This window comes from Malus sylvestris, chromosome 16 (genome assembly GCF_916048215.2).
Source record: "Malus sylvestris chromosome 16, drMalSylv7.2, whole genome shotgun sequence".
Classification (NCBI taxonomy): domain Eukaryota; kingdom Viridiplantae; phylum Streptophyta; class Magnoliopsida; order Rosales; family Rosaceae; genus Malus; species Malus sylvestris.
This window is the reverse complement of record NC_062275.1, coordinates 10022476-10050444: the sequence shown is the minus strand read 5'-3', so window position 1 is coordinate 10050444 and position 27969 is coordinate 10022476. Positions and strand designations below refer to the sequence as shown.

At 37.5% G+C, this 27969-nt stretch overlaps 5 protein-coding genes and 1 long non-coding RNA gene across 6 annotated transcripts in view; 5 read left to right on the top strand and 1 right to left on the bottom strand.

Annotated features, from left to right (window-relative positions):
- The window catches only part of LOC126607568 (uncharacterized), a 36706-nt gene extending 30906 nt beyond the window's left edge, over positions 1 to 5800 (bottom strand). The window contains exon 1 of the long non-coding RNA XR_007617667.1: positions 5752 to 5800. This is a non-coding gene — a long non-coding RNA (uncharacterized LOC126607568). The remainder of the gene's footprint in view (positions 1 to 5751) is intronic.
- LOC126607549 (ABC transporter B family member 11-like) lies at positions 489 to 6014 on the top strand. The gene is made up of 12 exons (XM_050275184.1): positions 489 to 797; positions 1044 to 1098; positions 1179 to 1354; positions 1445 to 1666; positions 1741 to 1979; positions 2138 to 2663; positions 2782 to 3055; positions 3145 to 3974; positions 4118 to 4384; positions 4543 to 4806; positions 4920 to 5213; positions 5661 to 6014. The coding sequence occupies exons 1-12, from the start codon at positions 489 to 491 to the stop codon at positions 6012 to 6014; spliced, it is 3810 nt and encodes a 1269-aa protein (XP_050131141.1).
- Positions 6015 to 7854: 1840 nt separating this feature from the next.
- On the top strand, positions 7855 to 17592 carry LOC126607555 (protein CHUP1, chloroplastic-like). Its single transcript, XM_050275193.1, has 9 exons — positions 7855 to 8036; positions 9440 to 9576; positions 14032 to 14586; positions 14836 to 15270; positions 15370 to 15501; positions 15827 to 16008; positions 16106 to 16217; positions 16534 to 16677; positions 17057 to 17592. The coding sequence occupies exons 3-9, from the start codon at positions 14050 to 14052 to the stop codon at positions 17168 to 17170; spliced, it is 1656 nt and encodes a 551-aa protein (XP_050131150.1). The 5' UTR covers positions 7855 to 8036; positions 9440 to 9576; positions 14032 to 14049; the 3' UTR covers positions 17171 to 17592.
- Positions 17593 to 18878: 1286 nt separating this feature from the next.
- On the top strand, positions 18879 to 20565 carry LOC126607559 (diacylglycerol O-acyltransferase 3-like). The gene is made up of 2 exons (XM_050275203.1): positions 18879 to 19325; positions 19573 to 20565. The coding sequence occupies exons 1-2, from the start codon at positions 18951 to 18953 to the stop codon at positions 20338 to 20340; spliced, it is 1143 nt and encodes a 380-aa protein (XP_050131160.1). The 5' UTR covers positions 18879 to 18950; the 3' UTR covers positions 20341 to 20565.
- A 731-nt stretch (positions 20566 to 21296) lies between these two features.
- LOC126607562 (60S ribosomal protein L19-3-like) lies at positions 21297 to 22236 on the top strand. The gene has a single exon (XM_050275207.1). The coding sequence runs from the start codon at positions 21336 to 21338 to the stop codon at positions 21942 to 21944; it is 609 nt and encodes a 202-aa protein (XP_050131164.1). The 5' UTR covers positions 21297 to 21335; the 3' UTR covers positions 21945 to 22236.
- A 677-nt stretch (positions 22237 to 22913) lies between these two features.
- LOC126607557 (proline--tRNA ligase, cytoplasmic-like) lies at positions 22914 to 27814 on the top strand. Its single transcript, XM_050275200.1, has 13 exons — positions 22914 to 23062; positions 23345 to 23401; positions 23499 to 23584; positions 23663 to 23755; positions 24194 to 24310; positions 24687 to 24874; positions 25134 to 25200; positions 25361 to 25483; positions 25576 to 25728; positions 26212 to 26496; positions 26897 to 27115; positions 27341 to 27434; positions 27569 to 27814. The coding sequence occupies exons 2-13, from the start codon at positions 23362 to 23364 to the stop codon at positions 27631 to 27633; spliced, it is 1530 nt and encodes a 509-aa protein (XP_050131157.1). The 5' UTR covers positions 22914 to 23062; positions 23345 to 23361; the 3' UTR covers positions 27634 to 27814.
- The last annotated feature ends 155 nt before the right edge of the window (positions 27815 to 27969 follow it).

Below are 27969 nucleotides of genomic sequence, written 5' to 3'. Positions count from 1 at the left end.
TGGTTATGTCTCTTAGCTCTCAAAATTTTTCTCCTTTAGCCGCCCACTTGATTTTTTCTCTTTGTCCTTTCATTTGATAATAATGTTAATTACTTTTTTAATTGTCTTTGTGAAGTGTTGTTCTCCAACATCCTTTTACTTCTTCAACAACATTGCATGACTGCCGTATGTTAACAAAATAATTTTTGTTAGTGTCCGTCCAGACTTTCCCGTTCTGTTTGTAGAGGGTATATTTTCCCCGCCTGCTTTGTTGTAAAGATTTGATCGTTGCATTCTCTTTGTTTGTTTCATATGCATCTGTTCCTTGGACTGTAAGTCAATTTAGTGCTCATGAAAAAAAAATTGCTAACTCAAACCCATAAATTGTTTCTCTTGCAGCTTTGATCTTATCGTACAAGTTGCCCAAGTTGATTGTGTTGCGTAAAACAAAGTAACTCAACTTTCGGAATTGGTGTTGCTTGTCAAATATAGCAAGTTAACTGTAAGAAATGGCGGAGGATGAAGATGTAATCAAGAAGCAGGTCACGGCAACATCCAAAGGCCACTCAGCGGTGGAGGATTCCCAAAACAGCAAGAAAGATACGAGCAAGAACAAGGAGGATGGCACCAAAACAGTACCATTTCACAAGCTTTTCTCCTTTGCAGATACCTTGGATTACATGTTAATGTCTGTTGGTACAATCAGTGCCATTGGAAATGGGCTCTGTACGCCTCTAATGACCATAATCTTGGGAGAGGTGATTAATTCTTTTGGAGGAACTGGGAATACCAAAGAAGTGGTGGATGCAGTCTCCAAGGTAATTGTTGTGTGACTAGATAATAGCACAGCAGCAAACTAAAGATAAAAATTCTCTGATCCGGTTCCCATCAGAATTGTGTCAACTGTACTCTCAACTTCCATTTTTGAACTTACTTTTTCGATTCTCTAGTATCTGTAGTTTGGTTGCTTAAAAGGATCATCTCCCTCCAAATAAGTTCTGCATTAAGCAACTCTCATAATTGAAACGTTGAATCATTAATAATTTGTCCAATTTGATCCTCAGGTGGCTGTAAAGTATGTTTACTTGGCTCTAGGTGCTGGTGTTGCTGCTTTTCTGCGTAAGTTTTACTGAACTCCCCGCTGGTATTAAAGAAAGAACTTGGCTTATCGGAGATAACCAGTGTTTTCTATGTGCCAGAGGTATCTTGCTGGATGATTACGGGTGAAAGACAAGCTGCACGAATAAGGAGTTTATACTTGAAAACGATATTGAGGCAAGATGTCAGCTTCTTCGATACAGAAACGAACACTGGGGAAATTGTTGGGAGGATGTCGGGTGATACTGTGCTCATTCAAGACGCCATGGGCGAGAAGGTATTTACATGCCACATAAAACCCTCAAGTTTTTGCCATTCTCTTGTAACCTATTAACTTTTATTTTTATTTTTCCTTTTCTTCTGTCAGGTAGGAACTGTTATTCAGTTAATTGCAACATTTATGGGAGGCTTTGTTATAGCATTTATTAAGGGATGGCTTCTCGCCCTTGTCATGCTATCTTCTATTCCCCTTCTTGTCCTCGCTGGTGCGGTCGTGAGCATCCTTACATCGAAGTTGGTAACCCGTGGACAAGCTGCTTATTCAGTGGCAGCAACTGTGGTGGAGCAGACAATTAGTTCAATTAGAACTGTACGCCTACTTGTCCCTAAAATGAATAAAAATGTCTTCGATAAAACTAAAACTGATGGGAATTCGTAATGCAGGTTGCATCATTTTCAGGAGAAAAACAAGCTATAGACAATTACAACTCCTCCTTAACTGAAGCTTACAATTCTTCTGTGCAAGAAGGTTTGGCATCGGGTTTTGGATTTGGCTTCGTTATGCTTATTATGATGTCTAGTTATGCTTTGGCTATATGGTTTGGCGGAAAGATGATTCTTGAAAGAGGATATACAGGAGGAGAAGTAATAAATGTACTTTTCGCTGTATTGACTGGCTCCATGTAAGTTGCAGTTCAATAGAATTTGATGAATATCGTTGGTAATATATCCGTGTTTAATTTTACGTGCACTGCAAGAATGCAACTTTTATTTACTACACCCCAAAATTAAATATTTGATGCTTAAGTATCAAGATATGAACATGTCTATCTATCTTCAGGGCTCTTGGGCACACATCCCCATGCGTGAGTGCATTTGCTGCTGGACAAGCTGCAGCTTATAAGATGTTTGAGACAATTAACAGAAAGCCGGAGATAGATTCTTATGAAACTAATGGACAGCAGTGCCAAGACATCCATGGAGACATAGAACTGAGGGATGTTTATTTTAGCTATCCTGCAAGACCGGAGGAAAAAATATTCCGTGGATTTTCTCTCTCAATACCTAGAGGTGCAACTGCTGCTTTGGTTGGAGAGAGCGGAAGTGGCAAATCAACTGTAATCAGTTTGATTGAGAGATTTTATGATCCCCAATCTGGGGAAGTTGTTATTGATGGTATTAATGTCAAAGATTACCAGCTCAAATGGATCCGACAGAAAATAGGTCTTGTCAGCCAGGAACCCATTTTGTTTACTTGTAGCATAAGAGATAACATTGCCTATGGGAAGGATGGTGCAACTACAGAAGAAATAAGGGCCGCTGCAGAGCTTGCCAATGCTGCTAAATTCATAGACAAATTGCCTCAGGTTAAATTCTCTATTTTGCTTTGAAAGTTTTCAATGAATTTTTTCTAAACGATGAAAGCTTGTTGAGCCATCAGTGATCTTACACATTTTTATTTTCCTCTATTGGTTTTGTAATTAGGGACTAGGCACGATGGTTGGTGAGCATGGGACTCAGCTATCCGGGGGCCAAAAGCAGAGAGTAGCCATAGCTAGAGCAATCTTGAAAGACCCAAGAATTCTACTTTTAGATGAAGCCACGAGCGCTCTTGATGCAGAATCTGAGAGGGTTGTGCAGGAGGCATTAGACAGAATTATGATTAACCGCACTACTGTCATTGTAGCCCACCGTTTGAGCACAGTAAGGAATGCTGACACCATTGCTGTTATACAAAGAGGGACAATCGTTGAAAAAGGTAATGTATTTGTTCATTGGTGTGACAGTTGTTACGCTTTATCATTATTCATTAATTACCTCACATACCCATGTTTTTAAACTGAGCAGGTCCACATTCTGAGCTAGTTAAGGACCCTGGAGGAGCATATAGCCAGCTTATAAGGTTGCAAGAAATGAGCAGTGCTTCAGAACAGACTGATGTGAATGATCAAGAAAGGCGTAGTAGTGTGGAATTGGATTCCCAGAATAGCAGCCATCATTCCCTCTCAATCTCATATGATGTGGCCCCTGCACTAGGTTTCCTTGAAGTAGCACCTAAAGAATCCGATATTCCTGCTTCAGAATCATCAGTAGTACCTCCAGAAGTCTCACTTCGCCGCCTTGCTTACCTGAACAAGCCAGAGATCCCAGTTTTAATTTTTGCTACTATAGCTGCAATAGCCAATGGGTTAATCTTTCCTTTTTTTGGGCTATTGATTGCTAGTGTAGTCAAGACCTTCTTTGAGCCGCCGCATCTACTCCTCAACAATTCTAAGTTTTGGGCATTAATTGCCATTGTTCTTGGAGTGGGGTCTTGCGTAACACTTCCATCAAGACAATACCTTTTTGCTGTGGTGGGAAGTAGGTTAATAAAACGAGTCCGATCAATGTGTTTTGAGAAGGTGGTTCACATGGAAGTAAGTTGGTTTGACGATCCTGAGCACTCAAGTGGTGCAATTGGTGCAAGGCTTTCTACAGATATCGCTTATCTCCGAGGGTTGGTTGGAGATGCTTTTGGTTTGCATGTTCAGAACTCATCAACTGCAATTGCTGGCTTGGTTATTGCTTTCGTGGCAAATTGGCCACTGGCTCTTATAACCCTTGTTCTGTTGCCTCTTCTAGCAGTAAATGGTTATTTTCAAGTCAAGTTCATGAAAGGATTTAGTGCCGATGCAAAGGTATATCTCCGAAATCCAAATTTGGAAAAATCTACAACATACAACTTTGTAGTCGGTGCAGTTCAAAACATGATCCAATCTCACATGCGTAATATGTATAAGGCTATTTTTTAATTAACAATGAAAATTCTAAATGTTCGCAGAAAATGTACGAGGAGGCAAGTCAAGTAGCGAATGATGCTGTAGGGAGTATTAGAACAATTGCTTCCTTTTGTGCCGAAGAGAAGGTGATGCAAATATACCAGAGAAAATGTGAAGGCCCTATTAAGACAGGGATAAGACGAGGGTTAATCAGTGGGATCGGATTTGGTCTATCATTCTTTTTGCAATTTTCTGTTTTTGCCTGTATTTTTTACGCTGGATCACAACTTGTTGCAGCAGGCAAGACAACATTCTCTGATGTTTTCCGGGTATGTTTTCTGCCTTGCACTACAAGTCTTTAAGAAGAAAATAGTACAGAAATCTTCTGCTTATATCCAAACTCTGCTAGATTAGTAGTCATTACTAAAGATTTAAATCTTCATAGCCCATTCAATACATTAGTTAAATTTGCTCATCTGGTTTGTAGGTTTTCTTCGCTCTCACTATGGCAACTGTTGGAGTGTCTCAATCGGGTTCCCTTGCCCCCGATTTAAGTAAAGGAAAGAGCTCTCTTGCGTCCATATTTGCAATTCTTGACCGGAAATCAAAAATAGATTCTAGTGACAACTTTGGAACAACCATAGAGAATGTGAAGGGAGAAATTGAATTACGCCATGTGAGTTTCAAGTATCCAACTAGGCCTGATGTACCGATCTTCCAGGACCTTTGCTTGACCATCCATCATGGCAAGGTAACTTACTATCTTGCATCGTTCATTTACTCATTTTCACTCAATAATAAGATTTGGACCTCATAATCAGATTTAAGCTGCCGGAACTTACAACTTGATTTTATATTATTCAGACGGTTGCTCTGGTTGGAGAAAGTGGAAGTGGGAAATCGACAGTAGTCTCGCTGTTGCAGAGATTTTATGACCCTGATTCGGGTCACATTACACTAGATGGAATCGAAATCCAAAAGCTACAGTTGAAGTGGTTGAGGCAGCAAATGGGGCTGGTGAGCCAGGAGCCTGTGTTGTTTAATGACACTATCCGAGCCAACATTGCATATGGAAAGGAAGGAGATGCAACAGAAGCTGAAATTATAGCTGCAGCAGAATTGGCAAATGCTCACAAGTTCATTAGTAGTTTACAACAGGTAGGCGCTAAATGACTCTGTCAATTTGTGCAGAAATACGACAAGTTCAAACTTATAATAAAAAAATAGAACTGGAAAGACATTAAAATTACAATAGAGGCGGACAAAAACAATTGTTTACATACGGCTTTTATCAAATTTTTATTAAGAATATGCGTAAAACACAATTTTGGTCACTGTTTTAGACCTAATAACAGATTCGGCACCAACGTTATAATTTTACCAATCTGGTGAGGTGTTTAACTGTGTTCGCTATTTAAGTCCAATATTTAACTACCGTTGTATAGTGTCATAGTGATCAACATTGGTGACCAAAGCATATAACCGGTTCTATTTGTTCATATTTTGCTTTCTGGTGTTGCATGAATGAGGATTAATTGATGAAAACTCGCAAAATTATTGAGACCGTTGAAGATTAAAGCATATTATGTTTGGAAAACAATGCAGGGTTATGCCACAGTCGTAGGAGAGCGGGGTATTCAATTGTCCGGTGGACAGAAGCAAAGAGTGGCAATTGCAAGAGCTATAATTAAGGCACCAAAGATTTTACTACTAGATGAAGCCACAAGTGCGCTTGACGCTGAATCAGAAAGAGTTGTTCAAGATGCGTTGGACCGAGTCATGGTGGATCGAACCACGGTGGTGGTTGCTCATCGGTTATCCACGATTAAGACTGCAGATTTAATCGCGGTGGTGAAAAATGGAGTGATTGCAGAGAAAGGAAAGCATGAAAAGTTGCTCAATGTCCACGATGGCATTTATGCTTCTTTGGTTGCAGTGCATGCAAGTGCCTCATCCTAGAGAGCCTTTCTATTCTTCTTCCGAACTACTGCAAGTAAAAAAATAAAATAAAAAAGAACAGTATGTAATATCTTTTATGCAGTAGAACAATGCAACCTCCTGTATATAAAGTTTGTTTGATTTGCATCAATTTCCTTCTCTTATAACCCTAAAGTGTAAGAGAAATTTACCAGCACCTGGAATGCTACAATGACGGTGTTTGAACCCAATTGCGTATTGTATGGGAAAATTAAATAAAATAAAGTTATAAAAGCAGTGCATGATTGACGTGTCATCCCAAGTGAGTTTTTATCTTGAAGTGCCCCCTCAACAACCCAATTTTTTCATTCACAAAACAGCAAAAGTGGATCAAGCATTACTCAGAGTCTCCAAAAATCATAGAAAACAAAGTCAAGCCAAGTTTCTTGCTTTGCAAGCTCATACAAAATCCATAATAGTAGGTTTCTCATCAAATCCTTTCTTAAAATTTCCTTTTCCATCAATGAACTCTTCATGCAAACATGATTAGCTTGGTGACTGAGACTTCCATTGACATCACAGAACCCTTCCACCTACCTCTGATATGACCCAGCACCTATTTCAAACTGCCATTTCCACTGAACAAAAATCTGAGCTTATCTTTTAGGAAAGAGACTTCTCTACATCTTTGGTAACATGATATCTCAGACCAATAATGCAATATCTTATGAGAAAAGTAAAACACATAATATTACAGCATTTGTTCAAAAGTCACGATGGCTTACCAAGGTCTAGGTAAACCTTCACTTACATGGATCAGGTTCACCGCAACAGTAACGCTTGTTTTGATAAAACAATGACATGTGCAGTTTCTTAAAATATAACATTGTATTATTGAATCAAAATGTCACATGTTCCAAATAAGTTGTTTTCTCTGCTTTTAGGCCACAAGTGGGGCCAATTCCTACTGTTTTTATAGACACTCTGCAGATGGAAAAGTTCAGCTAGGAAAAGAAAAAAGAGAGGGATGAGGCAATCAAATTAGACCTTTTATTATTGCGATATATATCTAAAGCCCCACAACTACTACCTTCCACCACCTCTCAACTACTTTATGGACTCGTTTTAAAGATACGACCGAGAAATTTTGTGTTTGGTGTCATTGGATAAAAATTGAGTATAACTTGCGCTTTACACACCATCATGCAAGATTATGAATGGGGGTAATAATATTTGCTGGAGTCAAATGGCTTTCCCATGAACATGACAAAACCTTGATCTTTTTCACAAATTTTATGATTTAAGACCCACGAGTACTGTTCACTTGTCGAACTTACGTGATCAGAAATAAGACTATAAATCTAGATCATGCACTAAAATAAATACCCGCGTGTTCACCAAACTTTTAGAAGAAAAAAATGGTCCGTTTTTGCTTGGTTCTCAAGCTACAAGCGACAAGCATGATATTATGATAAAGCACATGCTCTAGAAAACATCATAATGCAATATCTGAAGAAGAACCAATGTCTCTAACCACAAACATTAATTTGGTGAAACTATTAAGCACTAATCAATATGCTGCAAACTTACGTATTTTCTCGGGGAGTAATTAAATTAGAAAGGGACGTTTATCAGTCAATCTCTCCAGTGTAAATGCAACGTTAAGCACTAATCAAGGATTGAATTTAATTAATCACGTGGAATAGAGAAAGTCTTAATCAACTTAAATGAAAACAGCGTCTCATCATATATATGTCACATTCAAAAACAACAAATATGACACATCCTGTGATGTGAAGTTGCAACTGACCAACCACTTAATTATATATCTTATTAACCTTGCATATATTTTTCAAAGTATTAATCCCTTCAAAGGGAAAGTTCTCTCTCTGCTGAAATATCCACCTAGCTCTCTATAGTCTTCGTTCTTCAATTTCCATCAACTTTAGCTCATATTCTTCGTTTCCAATATTAATGTTTAATTGGGACCTGCTTAATTAAATTTGCTGAAATGTGATTTTAATGGCGGTTTGGATCCATGGATATGCGATCTTCAGTTTTCAGGTACACTGGTTTTTCTGCAACCTGCAATTCATGTACAATCTCTATAGACTTGCTCTTCACAGTAATCCTTTGCATTATGTGAGCTTGTTTGTTTGGTAGTATTTTTGTGCTTCGTTTGGTGTTTAGAACTAGATCGGATTTCACACTAGAGACCAAGGTGGATGGGATACGTATCCTTCATAACTAATTCATCTTCTTCTTTCAACTTGAACAAAATTTGAAAGTTGACATTCATTTCTTCTTTTGACATGCATTGAATGATTGAATCTAATTAGTTATACATCAAATTCAGTTCAATCTTGGACACCAAGCAAGCCTTTAGAATCACTAAAAGCGTTTTTTAGATAATCAAAACTTTAACAACATTAGTTACCTCTACAAAATTAACAACATCAACCATACTACTTTAATTCGAATTGCTAAAACCGCTTTCAGATAACTTTATCAGGTTCCTTATGCAAAATTGAAACCGAAGGTATAAGGGGCCATGAGCCCGTTAATTAAGGTGGTCCATAATTTGTTCAATAGGAGACAAAACATGACCTCATTAAGGCAATTGAGCAATAAGTATAACGTCTTTGTAGTACATGGAGGGCATGCACCATACAGTTTCAATTTCTCTTAGCTTGGGTCTCTTCGGTGGCTTTTGAATCTAGCGCATGCAGAAGCACACGTCACATTCTTCACGGACTCACCAGTCACAATTGCCCACTCTCACATGCACTGTTGCATGTGTCGTTCCATTCCAAAAGGCTTCACGGGTCCGCTATGTATTTATCGCAGCATGCAAGCGCTAGATATATCTTGTAATTTTGTACGTATGAGGCATGTTTGACGCCCATTTATCTAAATATATGTATTAACAAAATTTCAAGCCTATATGTTCACTTTGATTACCATCAATTTTCTTTTGATACCATTTTCCTGTTAGAGTGTTAAGAGTATACCACATTAAATGATAGACGTCTAATTAGCATAACTTCTTAAAATATGAGTTTCTTCATTCACCGTCAATTGGTCTTGAATTAGATACTCATTTTTTTAAAATGATATTAGAATAGAGTAATCACGTATCCACATGCTCCCATTTCATCCGATAAGGATTGTCTAGATGTTAGGTCAAAAGGCCTGATAAATCTTAGGTCTCGTAGCACCATCACATAATTTTACCCAGTCATGCATACGTAGTTCATATAATTTTACCCAGTCATGCAACGTGGTACTTGGTACATGCAATCTTAAAAGCTAGCTAGCCAGACCTAGTTATCATCACATGGATTCACATTGGAACTTGAAACCACTGTTTGTTATATATGCATACATAAATTGCAGTGATTCAGAAGAATCAGATGATGAACATATCATGCATGCCCCAAACTGAAAGTGCTTTTCATTTCATTCAGCTACAGGGCCGGCAGAAACAGGGAAACGTTTCATAATTCATATGCAGATGCAGGCAACGCTTCGTCTATGTATGATGGAAAAGCACAAAGAGAAAGAGTAGAAGTTTCATTTCCATTTTATTTGAGGGTTAAGTAAGGTACGGTGCTTATGGCTTTTAACTCCTGCAATCAACGAGCGCTTTTACATTTTGTGTCTTTTCATGCACTATATATTTTCTAATTAATACATAGCTTCATCTTAGCCTGTAGCTATGGTGTGATTTAGTTGGAACTTGGAACCATGCTTTTTGGATTTGCATATTGCTTTGAGAATAATTAACAATAATCTTTAGACCTCTCATCACAAATAAACGGCTAATACACGTTTTGAATGAAATCATTCTTTTCCTTTCACCCAGCCCTTTTCATCCCCGTATTCGCAACCATTTTCTCCTCTTCAACTGTTCTGTCGTCGCTGCATAGTTGCCACCCCCTTCACTCCTCGTTCTCATCTTTTGTCCACCCTCTACCCATCAACTCCTTTATAAAATCTCGTATCTCGTAGTTTTACGCTACGAAATAAAGAATAAACAAACACATAATATTAGAGGAAAGCAAGAACAAAAATTAGAGACGAACTTTTAGCCTAAATCCACGAGGTTCGACGTAAGTAACTTATATTGGTGCTTCTAAAATATTTGATAAATAATCCTTTGATCAAATCATAATGCTAGTGTAATTTTGCCAATACTAAAATATCTACTTGACAATTCTAAGTTTAATTTCTACTCAAATCCCTGCCACAAATATCTAAATCCCACTCATCTTTTCTTTTCTTTTTTGTGAGAAATTTTTTCTTATCTTTTGATCCTCAATGGTAGAGCAGGCTTTAGCGAGTCCGTGTCCAAAAATCTTAACGTTTTGTCTGGTAAATATATTCTTTGTTAGCCTTGGGAGATAAGACAGGGTATGTATTAATTTAAGCCGTCCCCAATATTGATTTGGACATTGAGGAATAAAAAGAAGGGTATATGGACCCCAATAAAGTACATTTTCTCCAACATTTCTTTTTCTTAAACAAACAAATGGAAATATGACTATACAAAGCCAAAATTGATTTCTTTTCAATTTCTTTGAGAGGACAAACACATCTTCAATGGTACTACAAAGAGAGGTTAACACAACTCATTTGAAAAACTATATGTTTGGAGGACAACACTTAACAAAATAGAAGTGTATGTATGTAATTTGTAGTTAAATTTAAATTTGACACATTTGCACAATAAGTTGCTTTAATATGAATGTCGGTCTGTAATTTGCAACAAGTAGTGGCCATACAAGATTGTCGCTAGGAATCAAGTTTAGAAAGCCAAACATGCACCAAACCTAATATTACAATTATAATTAAGGGATGCTTTGAATGCGGTCCTTAGTCTCTAACATTCTTTGATTAAAACATTAATGGTATTCGAAGTTTGATCAAAGTCCCTTGATTTTATACACATCATTATATTACTATTACTATTTATATTTTTATAGTTTTGACATTAATTGTTTGATATTTTATGAGATTTATAATCCTATAAATTTAAAATCCCTCGTTATAATACTATTAGAAATGGCTACAATAAAAAAATTCAAACATTTTAATTGAATAAATGGACAAAAACTATGTAACAATAAGAAATAATAATTGGCAAAAGAATGTATCCATAGTGTTAAAAAAAAAATTGGTACATTTCACATATAACAAAGTAGTACATTAATAAAGAAGAATGGGTAAATTATAAATAAATTAGGGTACAAATAAAAGATTAAAAAGAATTATGAGTACAAATGAAATTTTAAAAAATATGGGCACAAAAAGAAATTAATACATGGGTACAAATTCAAACTAAAAATAAAATACTACAAATTTAAAAAAAAGGTTGCAAATTAAAAGTGGGTACAAACTAAAAATATAAATATATGATACAAAGTTTAGCCATAAAATAGAAATATATCATATGTAATTTTTCTATCATTAATTAATTATACAATATCACGTGATGGTAAACACATGAGCAAAAATACAAATAAAACTTTAAAAAATATGGGCACGAAAAGAAATTAATAAATGGGTACAAATTAAACTGAAAATAAAATTGGTACAAATTAAAAATGGGTACAACTACAAACTAAAAATAAAAATATATGATAAAAAATTTAGCCATAAATATAAATATACTAATCGTAACATTTTTAACTTTAAATGGATATTTTTAGGTAAAAATATTTTATTATTGAAATAATTAATGATGTTATTAATATCCAAGGACCTTGATCAAAAATTAAAAAAAAAAAAGGTTTTAATCAATAAAGTTGCAAAATGAAGGATGAGAACCTAATTTCTCCTATAATTAATCCAATTGGATAATTTTGTGTGTGAAAACTAATCCAATCGCCCATAATTGTGACATCGCAACCAACCATTTGGAGAGGGAGCAGTTTGAGCTTAGAAGACAACATGAATGTTCATCAAAATCTTGTAGTTTGAGCTTAGGAGGGGACAATGATTGGTTTTTAAGCATAAAGAACTCACCGTTGGCAATGATCCTCATCATCCAATTATTTTCTCATGAGTCATGAGTAAATATAAGACTCCAGTACGACGACCTGAGCATGATGGACACATCATTGTATTTAACTGTACGATGGCAAATATTATAAGATGCTAAATTCACGTTTCTGAGTTGTTTTCTGTATTTAAATGCAGACAAAATGAATGACAAATTAATTACAAATAAATACAAAATAAATAAATAAAAATTAAGAGGGCCACTTTCAAAGATTTTTTTCTTTGTTCGAATCTTGTGCAGCAGCACCACTTTTAATTGAGTTTGTTGTGCGAATTTTTAGCGTCTTTCTATAAGAATTTGTGGTTTCTAATGGTAATCTTTGGTTTAAGCGGGAGTTCAATATTGATTTTCTGTGATTATTTGTTAGAAGAAGACTTTGTAAATTTGATTTCGACAGAATAAGACATGAATTTCAACATCACTATAAAAAATAGACCCTCTTCGGATTCTTTTGGTGATGATCTTGGGGATCTGTCAATCGTTAATCGTATATCATGCGATCAGTTTTTATCAAGTATTGTTTGAGTTTAATTTTAAATAAAAATATTTAAAAGAATTTATGACCACACGATGTATGATAAACGAACATAATTGACGAATTCCCAAGATCCTCACAAAGAGGATCCAAGTTTAAAAATAGACCTATATACATTTTACGAGAGTTATACTAAAACGGATAATGTGCACCTGAATTATGCATGAATTGATAAAAATATCAATTGCTTTGTAGCTATTGTCACTTAGTATACGGTCTAGTGGTATTTCTCTTCACTTGTAAGTGAGAGGTCTTAAGTTCGATTCTCGCCAAAAACGAGCTAGCCTATTGTGAGGCTAAGCACACCCCTCCCCTTAGGCCATCTCTAACCGATGGCTGGCTAAATGGCTCATTTTAGCCCTTGGCTCTCCAAGAAATTAATATTTTAATGAACAGTGCAGGGTCATATTTCTTACCATCTTCAATTGAGGGCCATAGGGTCAAACATATTATTTAAATTTAAAACTACAACAACTTAAATTAAATACACATTTATTTACCATGTATAAATGCACATTTACCATCTCTAATAGGAAGCTTATATTTGGGGGACCTTTCTAGGCCTTAATTAAATATTCTTTTTAAATTTTTGGCCCAAACAAAATGTAAAAAACTGTTAAAAAAAATTCAAAATAACGGCTAGCTAACGTCAACTAGTCGTTGAGATTCAAAAATTTTAGCCCTGCTCGGGGCCGGTCGGTTGGCCCTTTGGCCATTTTTTGTCCAATGAGACCCACAAACCTTTTGGTCTGGCCCTCGGTTGGAGACAGTTTTAGAGTTATTTTCGACCCTCTGACCTTCTGGAGCCTTCAGTTGGAGATGATCTTAGTGTAGATAATATCGTGCTTGTTCAAAAAAAATTGTAGCTATTAACATAGAAAATTAAAAGGTGGAGAATGTGGCAATATTCCTATCAAATATTATGAACAATTAAATCTCTCGTAATTAGGTTCGATTCTCGCTAAGACGAATTTGAACCGCAATACTGTTAGCTCATTATGAGATTTACCCAACCATCACATCCTTTAGTATAAATACTATCATTTGTTCAAAAAAAAATTCCCACACGCCCCAGAGCAGTACGTTTGTTGCTCACCAAATTTAATTCTAAAATTAGAATTAAAATACGCATTAAACAGAAAATTCTAACAGAAAATTCATTTATGTGCACAGAAACTGATAAAACACAATAACACCAAAGCAACACACAAATGGAATGTTGCATTAAACTTGAGTTCTCATCATCCCAAGATTCTCCATAGCCTCAAATTAGTGGCCAAGAAAAAGTGGTTTGATTCGGTGCGGTGTGGTCCGCATGTCAGCAATCCACCAAGAAAAAGATGGCTTTTAGTAGTTTAAAAAGTCAACTGCTCCGCATATGCATTCATGCACCAACACTGCAGTACGGAAAATCCAACAGAAAAAATGTAAAATCTCTGTTTGCACATTTGTTGTTGCAGTCGCAGGTTGCTTGAAACATGTCTAGCCAGACGACCAAATCTTATCTCAGAGCTTCAGCTTCTTCCAGAGCAAAGGAGTCTCCGACTGCTGCGAGACCGGCAAGAGCAAAGTCGGTATCCCCAGATGTGAATTCAGAGAGTTCGAGGAGTACGAGGAGGGCTCTTCTGCTCAGCAACAAGCCGAAATCTGGGGAGTTGGTGTTGGGATCTCAGAAAAGCAAGGAACTTGAGGAGATTAAGGTTGTGGGTCGGACCGGAAATCGCCAGGCCGCCGAGCAGTTCTCGAGACCGCGGCGGCTGAGGGCGGTGGAATCCAATTCCAAGAGAAATGGTCTGAATGAAGACGACCCACATGGGAAAAACAGAGAATTACAGGAAAAGCTGGAGATGAGTGAGAGTTTGATCGCCGGGTTGCGGGCAGAGGTGGCGGCGCTGAAGGCGGAGCTGGATAAGACTCAGGGTTTTAACGTGGAGCTGCAGTCGCAGAACGAAAGCCTCTCTCGGAATCTTGCCGCTGCTGAGGCAAAGATTTCAGCTTCTGCCACTCCTGAACAGGTAAAGACTCTTTTAACTTTCATGGTCTGTAATTGTTTTCTTTACCCAAGCGATATTCTACTTTTAACTAATCTAAATTGCACCAGTTGATTAGAACTCCGGTGCATAGAGCCGTGGTGTTAATATTTGATTGTGTATTTTCTCTTTTAAAACTAATATTGATTGTGTTCTTTGACAGAAAATTCGATTTCTTCGTTGGAAATTGGAATTTTATTATTTCTAATTTAATTTCGTGTTCTGTTTTTGTAGGGGGAGACAAATGGAGAATACCAGAGCCCTAAGTTCAAAGACCTTCAGAAACTCATTGCCAACAAATTAGAACGCTCAGTAGTTAAGAAAGATGCAGTCAATGAAGAAACAAGTCCTCCTGTTAAAGCACCACCTCCTCCGCCACCAAAATCTGCAATTCCTAGAGTTTCCACCACCCAATGCGGACCACCACCACCACCCCCACCTCCACCATCACTTCAGCTCCGACCCCCACCCCCACCCCAGTTCTCTGTGAGAGCAACTGGCAGTACCATTCAGAAGGCTCCAGCACTTGTAGAATTTTATCACTCACAGAGGAAGCAAGAGGTGAAGAGGGATTCTCCGGAATCTGGAAACCATCATAAACCGGCTGCTATTAGTGCACATAATAGCGTTGTCGGAGAAATTCAAAACCGTTCAGCACATCTTTTAGCTGTAAGCATTAAAGATTTTGATTATCTTATTGCTTCTTTTGTCTCTGCTGAATTTCGCTCGAAGTTTGAATCATTGTCCAATGACATTTTTTGGTTCCAGATAAAAGCAGACGTTCAAACAAAAGGAGAGTTCATCAATGACCTTATCCGGAAAGTGCTGGCTGCAGCATATACCGATATAGAAGATGTCCTAAAGTTTGTGGATTGGCTTGATGTTGAACTCTCATCTTTGGTAATTTCTAATTCCTAATTTCCTAACATCAGCAAAGAATCTTATTTAACGCACCATCCATGAGTAGAAGTCGAAATTTTCTAGATCAGTTGCAACTTATGTTAAGATGGTAGACCAGTAGGCTTTCCTTGGGATTCAGCTCATCTTGCATTAGTTTTTTCCGTTGAGGAGGGGTTAACAGACATTAACTTTACATCACCAAGAGTTTGGAAAATTTTGAAACTTTGTACTCCTACTAGATTGTTTTGGCAGATGCTTAATTGGTCCAGAGATTCAGAGATACATAAATGGGTTGCTAAATCTAACATCTTTGTGCCTTCAACAGGCAGATGAACGGGCTGTCCTAAAGCATTTCAAGTGGCCTGAGAGGAAGGCTGATGCCATGCAAGAAGCTGCAATTGAATATCGTGACCTTAAACTGTTAGAAAGTGAGATTTCTTGTTATAAGGATGACACTGACATTCCATGTGCAGCTGCCTTGAAGAAGATTGCTGGCTTATTAGACAAGTAAGAACTTTATGAAATATCTTCTGTATTCATTAAAAATATACCACTTCCCAGGCTTAGAACGCTAATGTTGCTCTCTCTCGTCTCATTGTTTAAGGTCCGAGCGAAGCATACAACGGTTAATTAAGTTAAGAAATTCAGTTATGCGTTCTTACCAGGAATTGAAAATCCCAACTGATTGGATGCTCGATTCAGGGATTGTGAGTAAGGTATGCCTTTCTTTTGTGTTTTATAATATATTGGAGTCTAAGGAAATCGTGTAGTTAATTTAAGAACTAAAGAATTTCAGCATGGTGAAAACCTTTTAAGTATCTTCATTTCTTGGGTAGATTAAACTTACTACGGAGCCATATCTGCACATCTCCGCTGTTCTTAGTGACTAACTCTGTTTTATCTCATCACCTGTCAGCTTATGCCATGAATAATTTTAAAGCCTTCTTCTCATCTTTATTTAGTCACTGGTTCGGAAATTGCTTGTATTTACATTTTATTTGAGGTGAACTGAAGTAATCCCAAATGGTGCAGATAAAGCGGGCTTCCATGAATCTGGCTAATATTTACATGAAGAGAGTGACGTTGGAGCTTGAATCCATTCGGAATTCAGACAGAGAGTCAAGTCAAGAATCTCTTCTGCTTCAGGGTGTGCATTTTGCATATAGGGCTCACCAGGTAATTCTTGAGTTAGCATTTTCTACGTTGTTAGTAGCTATGGTATGGAAAGTAACGGCAATTAGATCGGGTTGTTTTTCCCTTACAGTAGGTGTATGGAGACTGGAGATATGATGAACTTCAGGACTAAATTTTTATTTTGTAAGGCAGTGTTCTGGTGGTTTGGACAATTTGAACGAACCAAAACTTTAAAAACATCTTCAAGCATATTATAATTCTAGTAGCCGAATTTACATATGAATCACCATGGAATGGTTTGTCGACTTTCTTCTTGATCTTTCTAGGTGCCCTTGATTAACATCCTCTCTTTTTCACCCCTCTGATCTCCTATATTGTGAAATTCTCTTCTCATTATGTTTCCTGGTATGCATGTCTGCAGTTTGCCGGAGGTCTCGACTCTGAAACATTATGTGCTTTCGAAGAAATAAGGCAGCGAGTACCGGGACACTTAGGAGGTTCCCGAGAGCTATTGGCAGGCATAGCATCTTCCTAACAAACTACAACGAGAGACTTGTTGCTGCCACTTGTAGGTTCTTAAGAAAGTTAAAAGGATTAGTTAACTACTTTCCTCTTCTGTTACCCTTGGATTTTTTGAAGTTTGCAAGAACCTCATCTCCCAGCTGCAAACAGAAACTGAATAATCCGACCCAAAAAGGTTTACGATCAAATTTTGTGAAGCGTTGAGAAGTGAACGGTGACTCGGGATGCCCCTAAAACGGCCGTTTACTGTCAGGGTTCGATTCCCCCCGAAGCTCCTACTACTGTATCAACTGGCTATGGTAACAGATACCGTAAAAGATATCTACGGATTATATACTTTTCAGTCTGTTTTTTTGTGTATAATCATCAAACAATCTTGACTGTATATTTAATCGCCCTTTTGCTTCGTAATAAGATATCCATAGATTGTGATTAGTTTAATCTAAAGAAATTTATAAATTTAGCACAGGTGTGTTTGAAACATGGTTCTACTTGTTGCTGGTAAGAATGTTGGTTGGTTGGAACTTGGCATTGCCTTCTGTCCCATGTTGTTTGTCTTGCTGTCACCTTTTTTTTTTTTTTCCTTAAAATGAGGGCAACTGGTGGCAAGTCACGATTATCTATCCCTTCGGAGGCTGGAAAGACTCACAGAGGCATTTCAGTCTCCCTTGACCACAAGTTTGGCTTCCACACCAACAGCGGGTTTCGAACCCAAAACCTCCATTTTTTAATTTGAAAGAAGTCTCGCAACCGTCTTTTATCACTAGGTCATCAGCTTGTGGTTGTCTTGCCGTCACCCTTTAAGTATGCGTGTATAGCATACGTTTACCAACACGTGAATCAAAAATTAATTTTATTAACACTTGTTACATATTTTATTTAATCAAGTCCGTTATTTTATTTTATTTTATTTATTCAATCCGACCACAAAAATAAAAGAAAATGTATTAAATAAAAAAAAGCTTATGTGCGACAATCGGCTTCCCATTATAGTGTGCAAAATTTGACTCAATGGTCAAAGCATGCTAAACCTTCTAAATTCATTCTAAGAAATGTTATCGACACTCTCTCAAAAGTAAAATTCTCAATATACTTTGTCACTGCACATTTTAACGTCAATTTATATGCCAATATTTTAAAACATTATACCAAAAACATAAGTTGGCAAAAAACCCATCAAGAGACCCACTTTTGAATAGCATTTATCATTATGAATTATCTATAAAGTGACAAAGAATCTATAGAAAGTCTTAAACAATCTTGGCCATTTAGTATTTTGGATTATATATAAAATGTCGGTTTTTATAAGTTATAACTAAGTTAAAGATAGAATTTGTTATTGACACTATAAAAATTTAATTGTGTATTACAAATTTTTTATGTTAAAAAGAATGGTACTTTTTTTAAAATCTACAATTATATTTTTGGAGTGTTAATAGTAACTCTCTTAAAAATAGTATTTTGTAGCCAAAAAATTGAGAATGTAAGAAATGCTTACTTTGCAGCACACGTGGCGCCAGTTGGCTCCATTTCCTACCCTCGGATACATCGAAAGGTGAAGGCTTTACCCTATTCGTGTGGACAACCGAAAACTGCCACAAGCTTCCAGGTGCCCCACACCCGCCTTCCACGTCATCATCGGCCAATTAAAAACGTCCGCGTGGCTCTAACATTAAAACCAAGCTTTACGATTTAAAACGACGGTCTATTAGTCCGTTTCCTCCGCAATCTGCCATACGGTGCGTTTTGTGGGTTTACAGTTTCCAGGTTTTCATCATCGTGTTTGAAGAGCCATGGAGGTCTCCGGCGCCGTTTCTCGCCAAGTTCCGTGCTTTTCCGCCGCTAAAATCGACACCACCGCCCGTTCTTGTACGACTTCGTTTAGCTGCGAGCTTCGCGCTCTGGGTCGCAGAGATTTTGGAGTTTCGTTGAGAGCCAGAAGGCCTCCCCGGCATTTGAATTCTGGGTTTAGCGACGACGGACATTTACAGTATTATCAGGTGGGTCCCATGTGCGGTGGTATGAAAGAGAAGGAGAAGGAGATCAAGAAGAAGGTGAAGTTGCTCAAAGGGTTGTCGAAGGACTGCGCGGTGTATTCTAAGATGGGTTTTGGACCTTTCGATTCTCAGGAGGGTTTGGCCCCTCAACTTCAGGGGAGGCTGATCTCGGTATGTTTCTGTTCGTTTGACTTTTATATCTGTAATTTTATTCATGTCTGTAATTTTACTTGAATTGGGCTTTTTGTGTGTTCTTTTTTTTAATTGACATAGTTTAGATTGTATCTAAATTTATAAGAATTCGAATACTTGTGGGAAGAATGAATCAGATGTGTTTTAATTTTCGCGAAATCGGGTTTTGGTACTGATGATTTATTGAGCTGAAGTTATTAAATGCGTAATTTTTCTCAATGTGCAGGAAGGTGCAGAGGAATTATTGTTAAAACAATTGGAACGGCTGAGAGAAAATGAGAAGGAATTGAAGAAGAAGAGGAAAGAAGAGAAGGCAAGGCTTAAAGCCGAGCGGATGAAAACCATGGTTGACAGTGAATCCTCATCATCTTCATCGTCTGAATCAAGTGACAGTGAGTGCGGGGAGGTGGTAGACATGAAGCGCCTGCGAACTGAAGTCCCAGCACAACCAATGGTGGATGTTTTGCAGCCATTCGCTCATCAAGAAGGGGCATTGTTGACCATACTGAGCTCGCTAGCTACTTATCAAGAGAACACAACTGTGGATAATGGCATTGAACTTGGGAGATTACAGATTGGTCAGAAAGCGGAATGCTGCAATGGAACTAGTACTAGTTGCAGTAGCAGTGGTATTATTGGCGTTGATGACATGCTAAGTAGCTCAGTTGTCGGAGTATCTGCGAAGAGGATTGAGGTGTGCATGGGAAACAAGTGCAAGAAATCAGGAGGCGGAGCATTGTTGAAAGAATTTGAGAGGCAGATGGCTGTTGAAGGGACTGTTGTAGGGTGCAAGTGTATGGGAAAATGCAAAAATGGCCCTAATGTGAGGGTTTCGAGCACCATAGATGGGATTCAATCCGAAGGAATGGATGATTCGATTAGAACTCCCACAAATCCTTTGTACTTTGGAGTTGGCATGGAAGATGTGAGCCTCATTGTGGCTAATTTAATTGGGGAAGACAGCAAGGAATTGGAGCTTGTTCCTGCAGCTTAGGTTTAGCTTTTTTATTGGTCTGCAAGGGATATGGCATTGGATTGGTTTTTTTTTGGTGTATAATGTATGTCTTGTGACTTGTAGGTTTGCATTTTTACTGTCATGCCCACAGGTCCCAGTTCTTTATAACTTTTTATCTTTTTACTACTGTAAATGTAAATAGATAGGCAGTGTATCTGCAATTACTACGTACTAGTTAATCACATGCCTTTTTTCCTGCGTGCATTTCTCTTTATGTATGACCATCAGATTGAATGATCAAGCGAAAACACAAACGAGACCAAGCACGAGCAAAGTGAAAGGAGCAAAAAGGTGTGCTGGTTATAATTTTCCTTTTAATCTGTTTTTCTGTGAGAACAAATAATAGATGGATGGTGCAAGTATTCAATAACTTAAATTAACACTTGAAATACGCTCAGAAATGTGATCATATTTGATTAAATTTCTAATCTGGTTGGTATTGTTGAGCACGTAACTTTACTTGCAAGACACGGTGGGATTTGGTCTCACTTTGATGCGGATATTAGTTATTTGACAACAAAAAATTTGGGTCCACTTATCCGGCTTGTATCTTTTTTTTTCACTCAAACGGGGAATTTGAACTCGGAATCTTAATCGGAATTTAACATTGAGGTCAACTTTTAGAAAAACTATAATTTTGGAATATTTTTTTTCTTTTTCTTCCGTATCGCTTGTATAAATTTTTTTTTTATAAAATCTAAAACTAGAAGAAAAAAAAAAAACCATTGTTAGAAAAAAAAAAATAATGATTCCCATGGACCAACTATAAAACAAAACATATGCAAAGGAAAAACCCAACGATGGTCAATTGAGTTTCTTGGGGACCAAGCTTCTCATTAAAAAAAAAAGAATCTAAATAAAAAATAAAAGACCTAAAAGCATAATGCCTATATAAAGTCCTAGCAGCCTCTCTGACCACAGCAGTTGCCAAAAAAAAAAAAAAAAAAAAAAAGAGAGGAGGTAAGACACCGACGATGGTTTCGCTCAAACTCCAGGAGAGGCTTGCCTCCAGCATCCTCAAGTGCGGCTGCGGCAAGGTCTGGCTCGACCCCAATGAAGTCAGCGAGATCTCGATGGCCAACTCTCGCCAGAACATAAGGAAGTTGGTCAAGGATGGCTTCATCATCAGGAAGCCGACCAAGATCCACTCGCGCTCTAGTGCACGTCGCATGAAGGAGGCTAAGAGAAAGGGACGTCACTCTGGATATGGTAAGCGCAAGGGTACCTGGGAGGCAAGGCTTCCTACCAAGATCCTTTGGATAAGGAGGATGCGTGTGCTCAGGCGGTTGCTTCGCAAGTACCGTGAGTCGAAGAAGCTTGACAAGCACTTGTACCATGACATGTATATGAAGGTTAAGGGTAATGTTTTTAAGAATAAGAGAGTGCTGATGGAGAGCATTCACAAGTCAAAGGCTGAGAAGGCCAGAGACAAGAGTCTGTCTGATCAGTTCGAGACTAAGCGGGCAAAGAACAAGGCTGGCAGAGAGAGGAAGTACGCCAGGAGAGAGGAACGCTTGGCTCGGGGACCTCAAGAGAAAGCACCAGCATCCGCTGCCCCAGCTGCAGCTCAACCACTTTATTAAAAATTCCCTAGGCATTTGAAAATTAAGAAAATGAGCTTAGACGTGCTTAGGCGCCTGTCCAAACCCGTCTAGACACCAGCTTAGGTCGCGACTCTCCCTTAGACAGAAAATAAATAACTTTCATTTTCTATTTATTTTGTTTAGTAAATTGTAAGAGACTTGTTGAACTTAGATAACACACATTATATGTTTGTTCTCTATATTTTCATTATGTTTTAATACTTTATAATTTATATGTCATCTATTTTGCAATTTATGTATCCAATGCAATTATGTTTTTTTTAAGTATAAACAGACGCTTAAGCTCAACCGACACATGTTTCCCAATATAATATATGTCATTATATAGGCCCCGACTAGTCCCTAGCGTCTTTTAGAACCTTGATGAGCTCAACCGACACAGGTATCCAAGAAATCAAAGAAGTGAGTGTTGTACGAGGAGAACTGATGGATTGATGGCTTGTTATTGTTCATTCGTCTTGAGTTACTTTGGTAGACTAGTTTTGACGAGCAAGTTTCTTTGTATGTTTTGTTCTTCAGTATTTTATTTTCTAGTCGAAAGAGAGATTTCAAAACCGTTGTACTTTGTATGAAGTTTAGTTTCTTTTTATCTAAAAAGAAAATATAAGGTCCTCGTACACGAAGCAAGTAGCTTTGTCATATTATTAATCAAAATAGAAAATTTAGACGAGCGAATCTTGGAAATTTTGAACCGCTTGAACATTTCAAGAAAGAAAATTTAGCAAGGTACACATTATGTTTCATATTTTTCTTATTTAAAGGCCTAATTTAGAGTTATAATTTCATTTTAATCATATTACAACTCAATTTGACGCTAATTAATCTTTCTATCTCATTCTTCCGCCGAGTCAACCTTGGTCCGTAGGGTTTGGTCTATAAGGTAGCTTTGGGGCCAAGCTTATTGTTTGTTTGGGCCGAAGGCCCAAAAGTATCTCAGACAAAGGAATTTCTAAGCAGTAAAATTAGGGCAAAAGCCTACTGCGGTACAGTGAGAACAAAAAAAGTCTTCCAGTCTGCTGTCTTCTCTCTTTCTTTATTCTCAGAAGTGGAAGGCCACAACTGCGGAGCCGCAAACGCAACGAACCAGATTCAATTCGGTAGAAACTCAACTTTCCCAGATTGTTTTTTCTCTCATTTTTTTGGGGTTAATTTTTCTCTCATTCCGTTTTTCTAGTATTTTTTTCATGCATTTTTCTTCGTTTCAATCTCGAGTTGTTCAAAAATGGAATCTGGGTTGTTCCTGTTGGATTACATTTGGATTTTATTGTATTATTTAGCAAAAAGAACTGAGCTTTGAGCATAATTCTGCTATCCGGATAAATGAAATTGTCTAAGTTTGTTGCAATAATCTTGTATCTGGTGTGTGTGGTCTGATATAGGTTAGAGATATCGAAACATGGCGGACCAGGGTGCTAAGAAGTCCAATGCCAAGGGTGGTGAGCTTCGCTTTTCGGCTTCTCAATTTTCGGGTTCTTATTTGATTTCCGTGTTTCTGTTGGCTTAGCTTTGATATTAATTTTTCCTGATTTTTAGGAGGGAAAAAGAAGGAGGTGAAGAAAGAAACCGGTCTTGGTCTTTCCAAGAAGAAGGATGAGAATTTCGGAGAGTGGTATTCTGAGGTATCTGTCTTTATCTTTTTCTGGGGTTTATTAACTTTATTCAACAATTAAGTAATGAATATGTTTCCTTGTGTTTAGGTCGTTGTTAATAGTGAGATGATCGAATACTACGATATATCTGGTTGTTATATATTGAGGCCATGGACGATTGCGATATGGGAGACGATGCAAGTAAGCATGCTTTTTCTTGTTTAATCCATTTCATGTTGTTAATGAGTTTTATTTGCTATTAGAACCAGTAAACAATCATCTGGTTCTCAGGATTTTGATACCACTCCCCCTGTCTAGTTCTGAAGTACTCAATTTAAATTTGACTTTGAAGCATGATGTCAACTGATGTCATCTCATCCTGTTAGTTGACTATTTTGCCTGAATTCTTTTCGACACCTGATACTACTTTTTCATTTCCTACCTCTTGTCTTGAGTTCACTTTACATAATCTCATTTTGCACTTATCTGATTAGGTACTGGTGGCTATACATTCATCTCTAATGTCAAAATTATGAACTTTATGTACCAGTTTTTATGTTTGCAAATTTCTCTAATTCTTTAGAAAATTTATATGTAACTCCATCACAGTTACTCACTTCACACACTGTTACTTTTCAGGCATTCTTTGATGCAGAAATAAAGAAAATGAAGATAAAGAATTGCTATTTCCCTTTATTTGTCTCCCCTAGTGTTCTAGAACGAGAGAAGGATCATATTGAGGGTTTTGCTCCAGAGGTGAGATATATGTCATTTGTGTGACTTAATTTATTGTGTTACACGTAAATAAGCATATACACATGCTCCGTTGGTGTTGATTATGATTTCTCATTCTAGTTTTCTTTCCCTGTTTTTCTCCTTTGCATGCCCCCTATTTTAGTGTTTAGCATGCAACCTCACCTTCTATGTGTTTGCCTTGGTTTTTTGAAATCATATGATTGTGTAATGATAGATTTGTAATTTACTTGTCACTTTGCCAAAATTTAAGCCTGTCCTGTTATTCCCCAATCACCGCCACTGTGTTACTCCATGTGTATATTATTATTTTTTTCTTGGGGAAGGTCTTAATTGTTTTAGACTACCTCTCTTTTCATGCTTTTATTTTCATAAATAGGTTGCGTGGGTCACAAAGTCTGGAAAGTCTGACTTGGAAGTGCCAATAGCAATTCGTCCAACAAGTGAGACTGTTATGTATCCTTATTTTGCTAAGTGGATTAGAGGACACCGCGATTTGCCATTGAAGCTAAATCAGTGGTGCAATGTTGTCCGGTGGGAGTTCAGCAATCCTACACCATTTATCAGGTATTAGCATGTCTCACGGTTTTGGTGTTCTTATAATACTTTCTGTGGTGTTTTTGTATTATTGACAATAGCACAATTAGTAAAAAAAACCTTTTTATTTGTTCCATTTTGTTCTCATAGATATCGAGTTCAGTTCTTGCTTAGTGTTTGCTGCATATTTAGTCACGGTTTCAAATTGTTCTATGTCCGAGGACCATTTTCTTTGAACTCTCTTTTTGTACAAGTTTGTTGAATTTGGTTTTTCTTCTTATGATCTCAGGAGTCGGGAGTTTCTTTGGCAAGAAGGCCATACAGCTTTTGCAACAAAGGCAGAGGCAGATGAAGAGGTAAGGAGCCACTTAGATTACTATTTCCCCCTTCAGTGCCCTATTATGTTGCCAATCACACTTTTAGGATAGAATTGAATTTTTACTATGCCGAGTCTGATTCTCACCCATTGTCACCTTTCCTTGAAGATTGCTTTTTGATTATACATCCTGGTTTTAGGTCCTTGAGATATTGGAACTGTACCGGAGGATATACGAGGACTATTTGGCAGTTCCAGTTGTGAAGGGAAAAAAGAGTGAGAATGAGAAATTTGCTGGTGGTCTTTATACTACTAGTGTGGAGGTACTTAATATGTTCTTTATATATATATAATTTGATCTTCCTTCTTATGCCTCTTCTATGGTAAGCTTGAGTGTATTAATTCATGCGTGCAGGCTTTTATTCCAAATACTGGCCGCGGTGTACAAGGTGCCACCTCACATTGTTTGGGTCAAAATTTTGCCAAAATGTTTGAGATTAATTTTGAAAATGAAAACAGAGAAAAGGGCATGGTTTGGCAAAACTCTTGGGCATACAGCACTCGAACGGTAACTTTGCTCCCTTCTCTTTTCTGTGTTAAAGTTTGATTCAAAATCTATACAAGAACACTTTTTATTTTCTCTGGAAATTAATTACTCTTGCCATGCATCAAGCACGTTTTTGGTCATCATGCATCAACACAATACCATTATCTATATTTTATGCAATTTATTTTTATGTTGACGCAAGTCTGAGACTTTTGAACATTCTACATAGGTAGGTGCATTGTCCATGTTAGGCAACATAATCCTAAGTACGTTAGGCCAATTATTCTCTTTTTGGTGAATAGGATAATATGTTTTTGCTAGTGCACAAAGTTTAACTTAGAGACAATGCCGTGTCTGTCACGTAAAGTTTAACTTAGTGACAATGCATAATGTTTACTATTTCCACCACCAAATGTCAATTTATGTCACGCCATTGTTGCTATTACCATCCACATAATCTTTTCTGTTTTTTGTTAGCGTTATCATTTTTGTTATTTTGTTTAGATTGGAGTTATGGTGATGGTGCACGGAGATGACAAAGGCTTGGTATTGCCACCTAAAGTGGCAGCAATTCAGGCTATTGTGGTTCCAGTGCCTTACAAGAATACTCCTATGGAAGAAATATATGATGCCTGCTTGAAAACTGTGGATACCTTGACTAAAGCTGGTATTCGTGCTGAGGCAGATTTAGGCGACAACCAAACTCCTGGTTGGAAGTATTCACATTGGGAAATGAAAGGTGTTCCTCTAAGGATTGAAATTGGACCAAAGGATCTGGAAAAGAATCAAGTGAGACCATTCTTCCATTTAATTCGTTATTTTCTATCTAGTTGCTCATATTTGCTTCTGGTCTTTTTGTTCTGTTGAGTTAGTTTGTCATTAGGCCCAGGGGCCTGCTTTGCACAGATCTCATGGTTTTATTTCTGGGCCTTATCATGAATGTAAGCTGCTAAAGGTCTAAAAGGCAGGTCTGGTAAAATATTTGGCATATCAGGTTTTTGGCGAGTCTTGTATATTCGAGTATGACATGTTAAGATTTATCTTTATCCTTGTAATATTAGAGTCAGGACCTGTATGGTGTGTAGACAAGCTAACATTAGTTAAGATTGTTCCTTACCGTTCTTGGATTAACCCTTGGAGATTGAGGTGTCCAAGACATGGCAAACAATGACATAATTCTTGATTTTAGGTTCGCGTTGTCCGCCGTGACAATTCAGCAAAAGAGGACATTCCTGTGAGCACGTTGGTAGAGCAAGTACAAGACATCTTGGCTAAAATTCACGAAAATCTGTTCAATGTTGCAAAGGAAAAACGAGATGCTTCTATCAAGGTTGCAAAGACATGGGAAGAATTTATGGAAGCTCTAAACCAAAAGAAAATGATCTTGGCTCCTTGGTGTGATGAACAGGTACTGTTATCACTGTCACTTATATTACAATCTATCATCTGGCTCGAAATGCTGTTTCTAGCAAATGTGGATATTTCACTGTTCTGTTGTAATCTTACGGTTGTGTCTTTATTACACGATGGGGTTGTCAATGTCACATTAATTTTTTTACTGGTTAGGTTCTTATATCAGCACTCTTTTTGCTGTCATTGTCTTTCCTTTTACTGTTTATTTCATATTTATCAGGAAGTAGAAGAGGACGTGAAAAAACGGACAAAGGGTGAAATCGGAGCAGCCAAGTCACTCTGTACTCCATTTGAGCAGCCTGAGCTTCCTGAAGGTACACTTTGAAAATTACTTCGAAACTTCATAACATTTTTGCAATTTATGATCGGCAGTTATCTCTTTAGCGTTGTGAATTCGTTGCAAAGTAGTGCCGTAGTGTTCAGAAATTGAAAATGGACTTCCGTGCAGGGACACTTTGCTTTGCCTCTGGAAAACCAGCCAAGAAATGGACCTACTGGGGCAGGAGTTACTAGGCAACTTTTCAAATTACGCTGTTTAATTTTACCCCCCACGTTGTTGGGCTAATATTTTACATCCCTATCTGCCTTGAGGGATGAATTTTTAAATCACTCAAAAATTGTTTTTTCCATGGCGTACGGTCTGTAGCTAATACAACACTTGCAGTATACAATTAGCATGCGAACGTTATTTTCTCGTCTTTTTCTTTTTCGAACAACGGTGTTTGTTTTAGACACTCGGTTGTAGACATTGTTAAACTGAGCAAGTGCTGAATACTTTCTTTTCTGAAAAAACCACGATTCACGGTATCCTCTTCCCTTGTGTGCACATGCTTCAATTTTCTTTGAGTT

Coding starts and splice junctions, on each gene's coding strand:
- LOC126607559 (XM_050275203.1), top strand. CDS start 18,951: ATGGAGGTCTCCGGCGCCGTTTCTCGCCAAGTTCCGTGCTTTTCCGCC. Junction 19,326..19,572: donor TTCAGGGGAGGCTGATCTCG/GTATGTTTCTGT, acceptor CTCAATGTGCAG/GAAGGTGCAGAGGAATTATT.
- LOC126607557 (XM_050275200.1), top strand. CDS start 23,362: ATGGCGGACCAGGGTGCTAAGAAGTCCAATGCCAAGGGTG. Junction 23,585..23,662: donor TCGGAGAGTGGTATTCTGAG/GTATCTGTCTTT, acceptor CCTTGTGTTTAG/GTCGTTGTTAATAGTGAGAT. Junction 25,729..26,211: donor GGGCATACAGCACTCGAACG/GTAACTTTGCTC, acceptor TATTTTGTTTAG/ATTGGAGTTATGGTGATGGT.
- LOC126607562 (XM_050275207.1), top strand. CDS start 21,336: ATGGTTTCGCTCAAACTCCAGGAGAGGCTTGCCTCCAGCATCCTCAAG.
- LOC126607555 (XM_050275193.1), top strand. CDS start 14,050: ATGTCTAGCCAGACGACCAAATCTTATCTCAGAGCTTCAGCTTCTTCC. Junction 16,009..16,105: donor ATTGCTGGCTTATTAGACAA/GTAAGAACTTTA, acceptor TCATTGTTTAAG/GTCCGAGCGAAGCATACAAC. Junction 16,678..17,056: donor TTGCATATAGGGCTCACCAG/GTAATTCTTGAG, acceptor GCATGTCTGCAG/TTTGCCGGAGGTCTCGACTC.
- LOC126607549 (XM_050275184.1), top strand. CDS start 489: ATGGCGGAGGATGAAGATGTAATCAAGAAGCAGGTCACGGCAACATCC. Junction 3,056..3,144: donor AGGGACAATCGTTGAAAAAG/GTAATGTATTTG, acceptor TAAACTGAGCAG/GTCCACATTCTGAGCTAGTT. Junction 3,975..4,117: donor GATTTAGTGCCGATGCAAAG/GTATATCTCCGA, acceptor AAATGTTCGCAG/AAAATGTACGAGGAGGCAAG.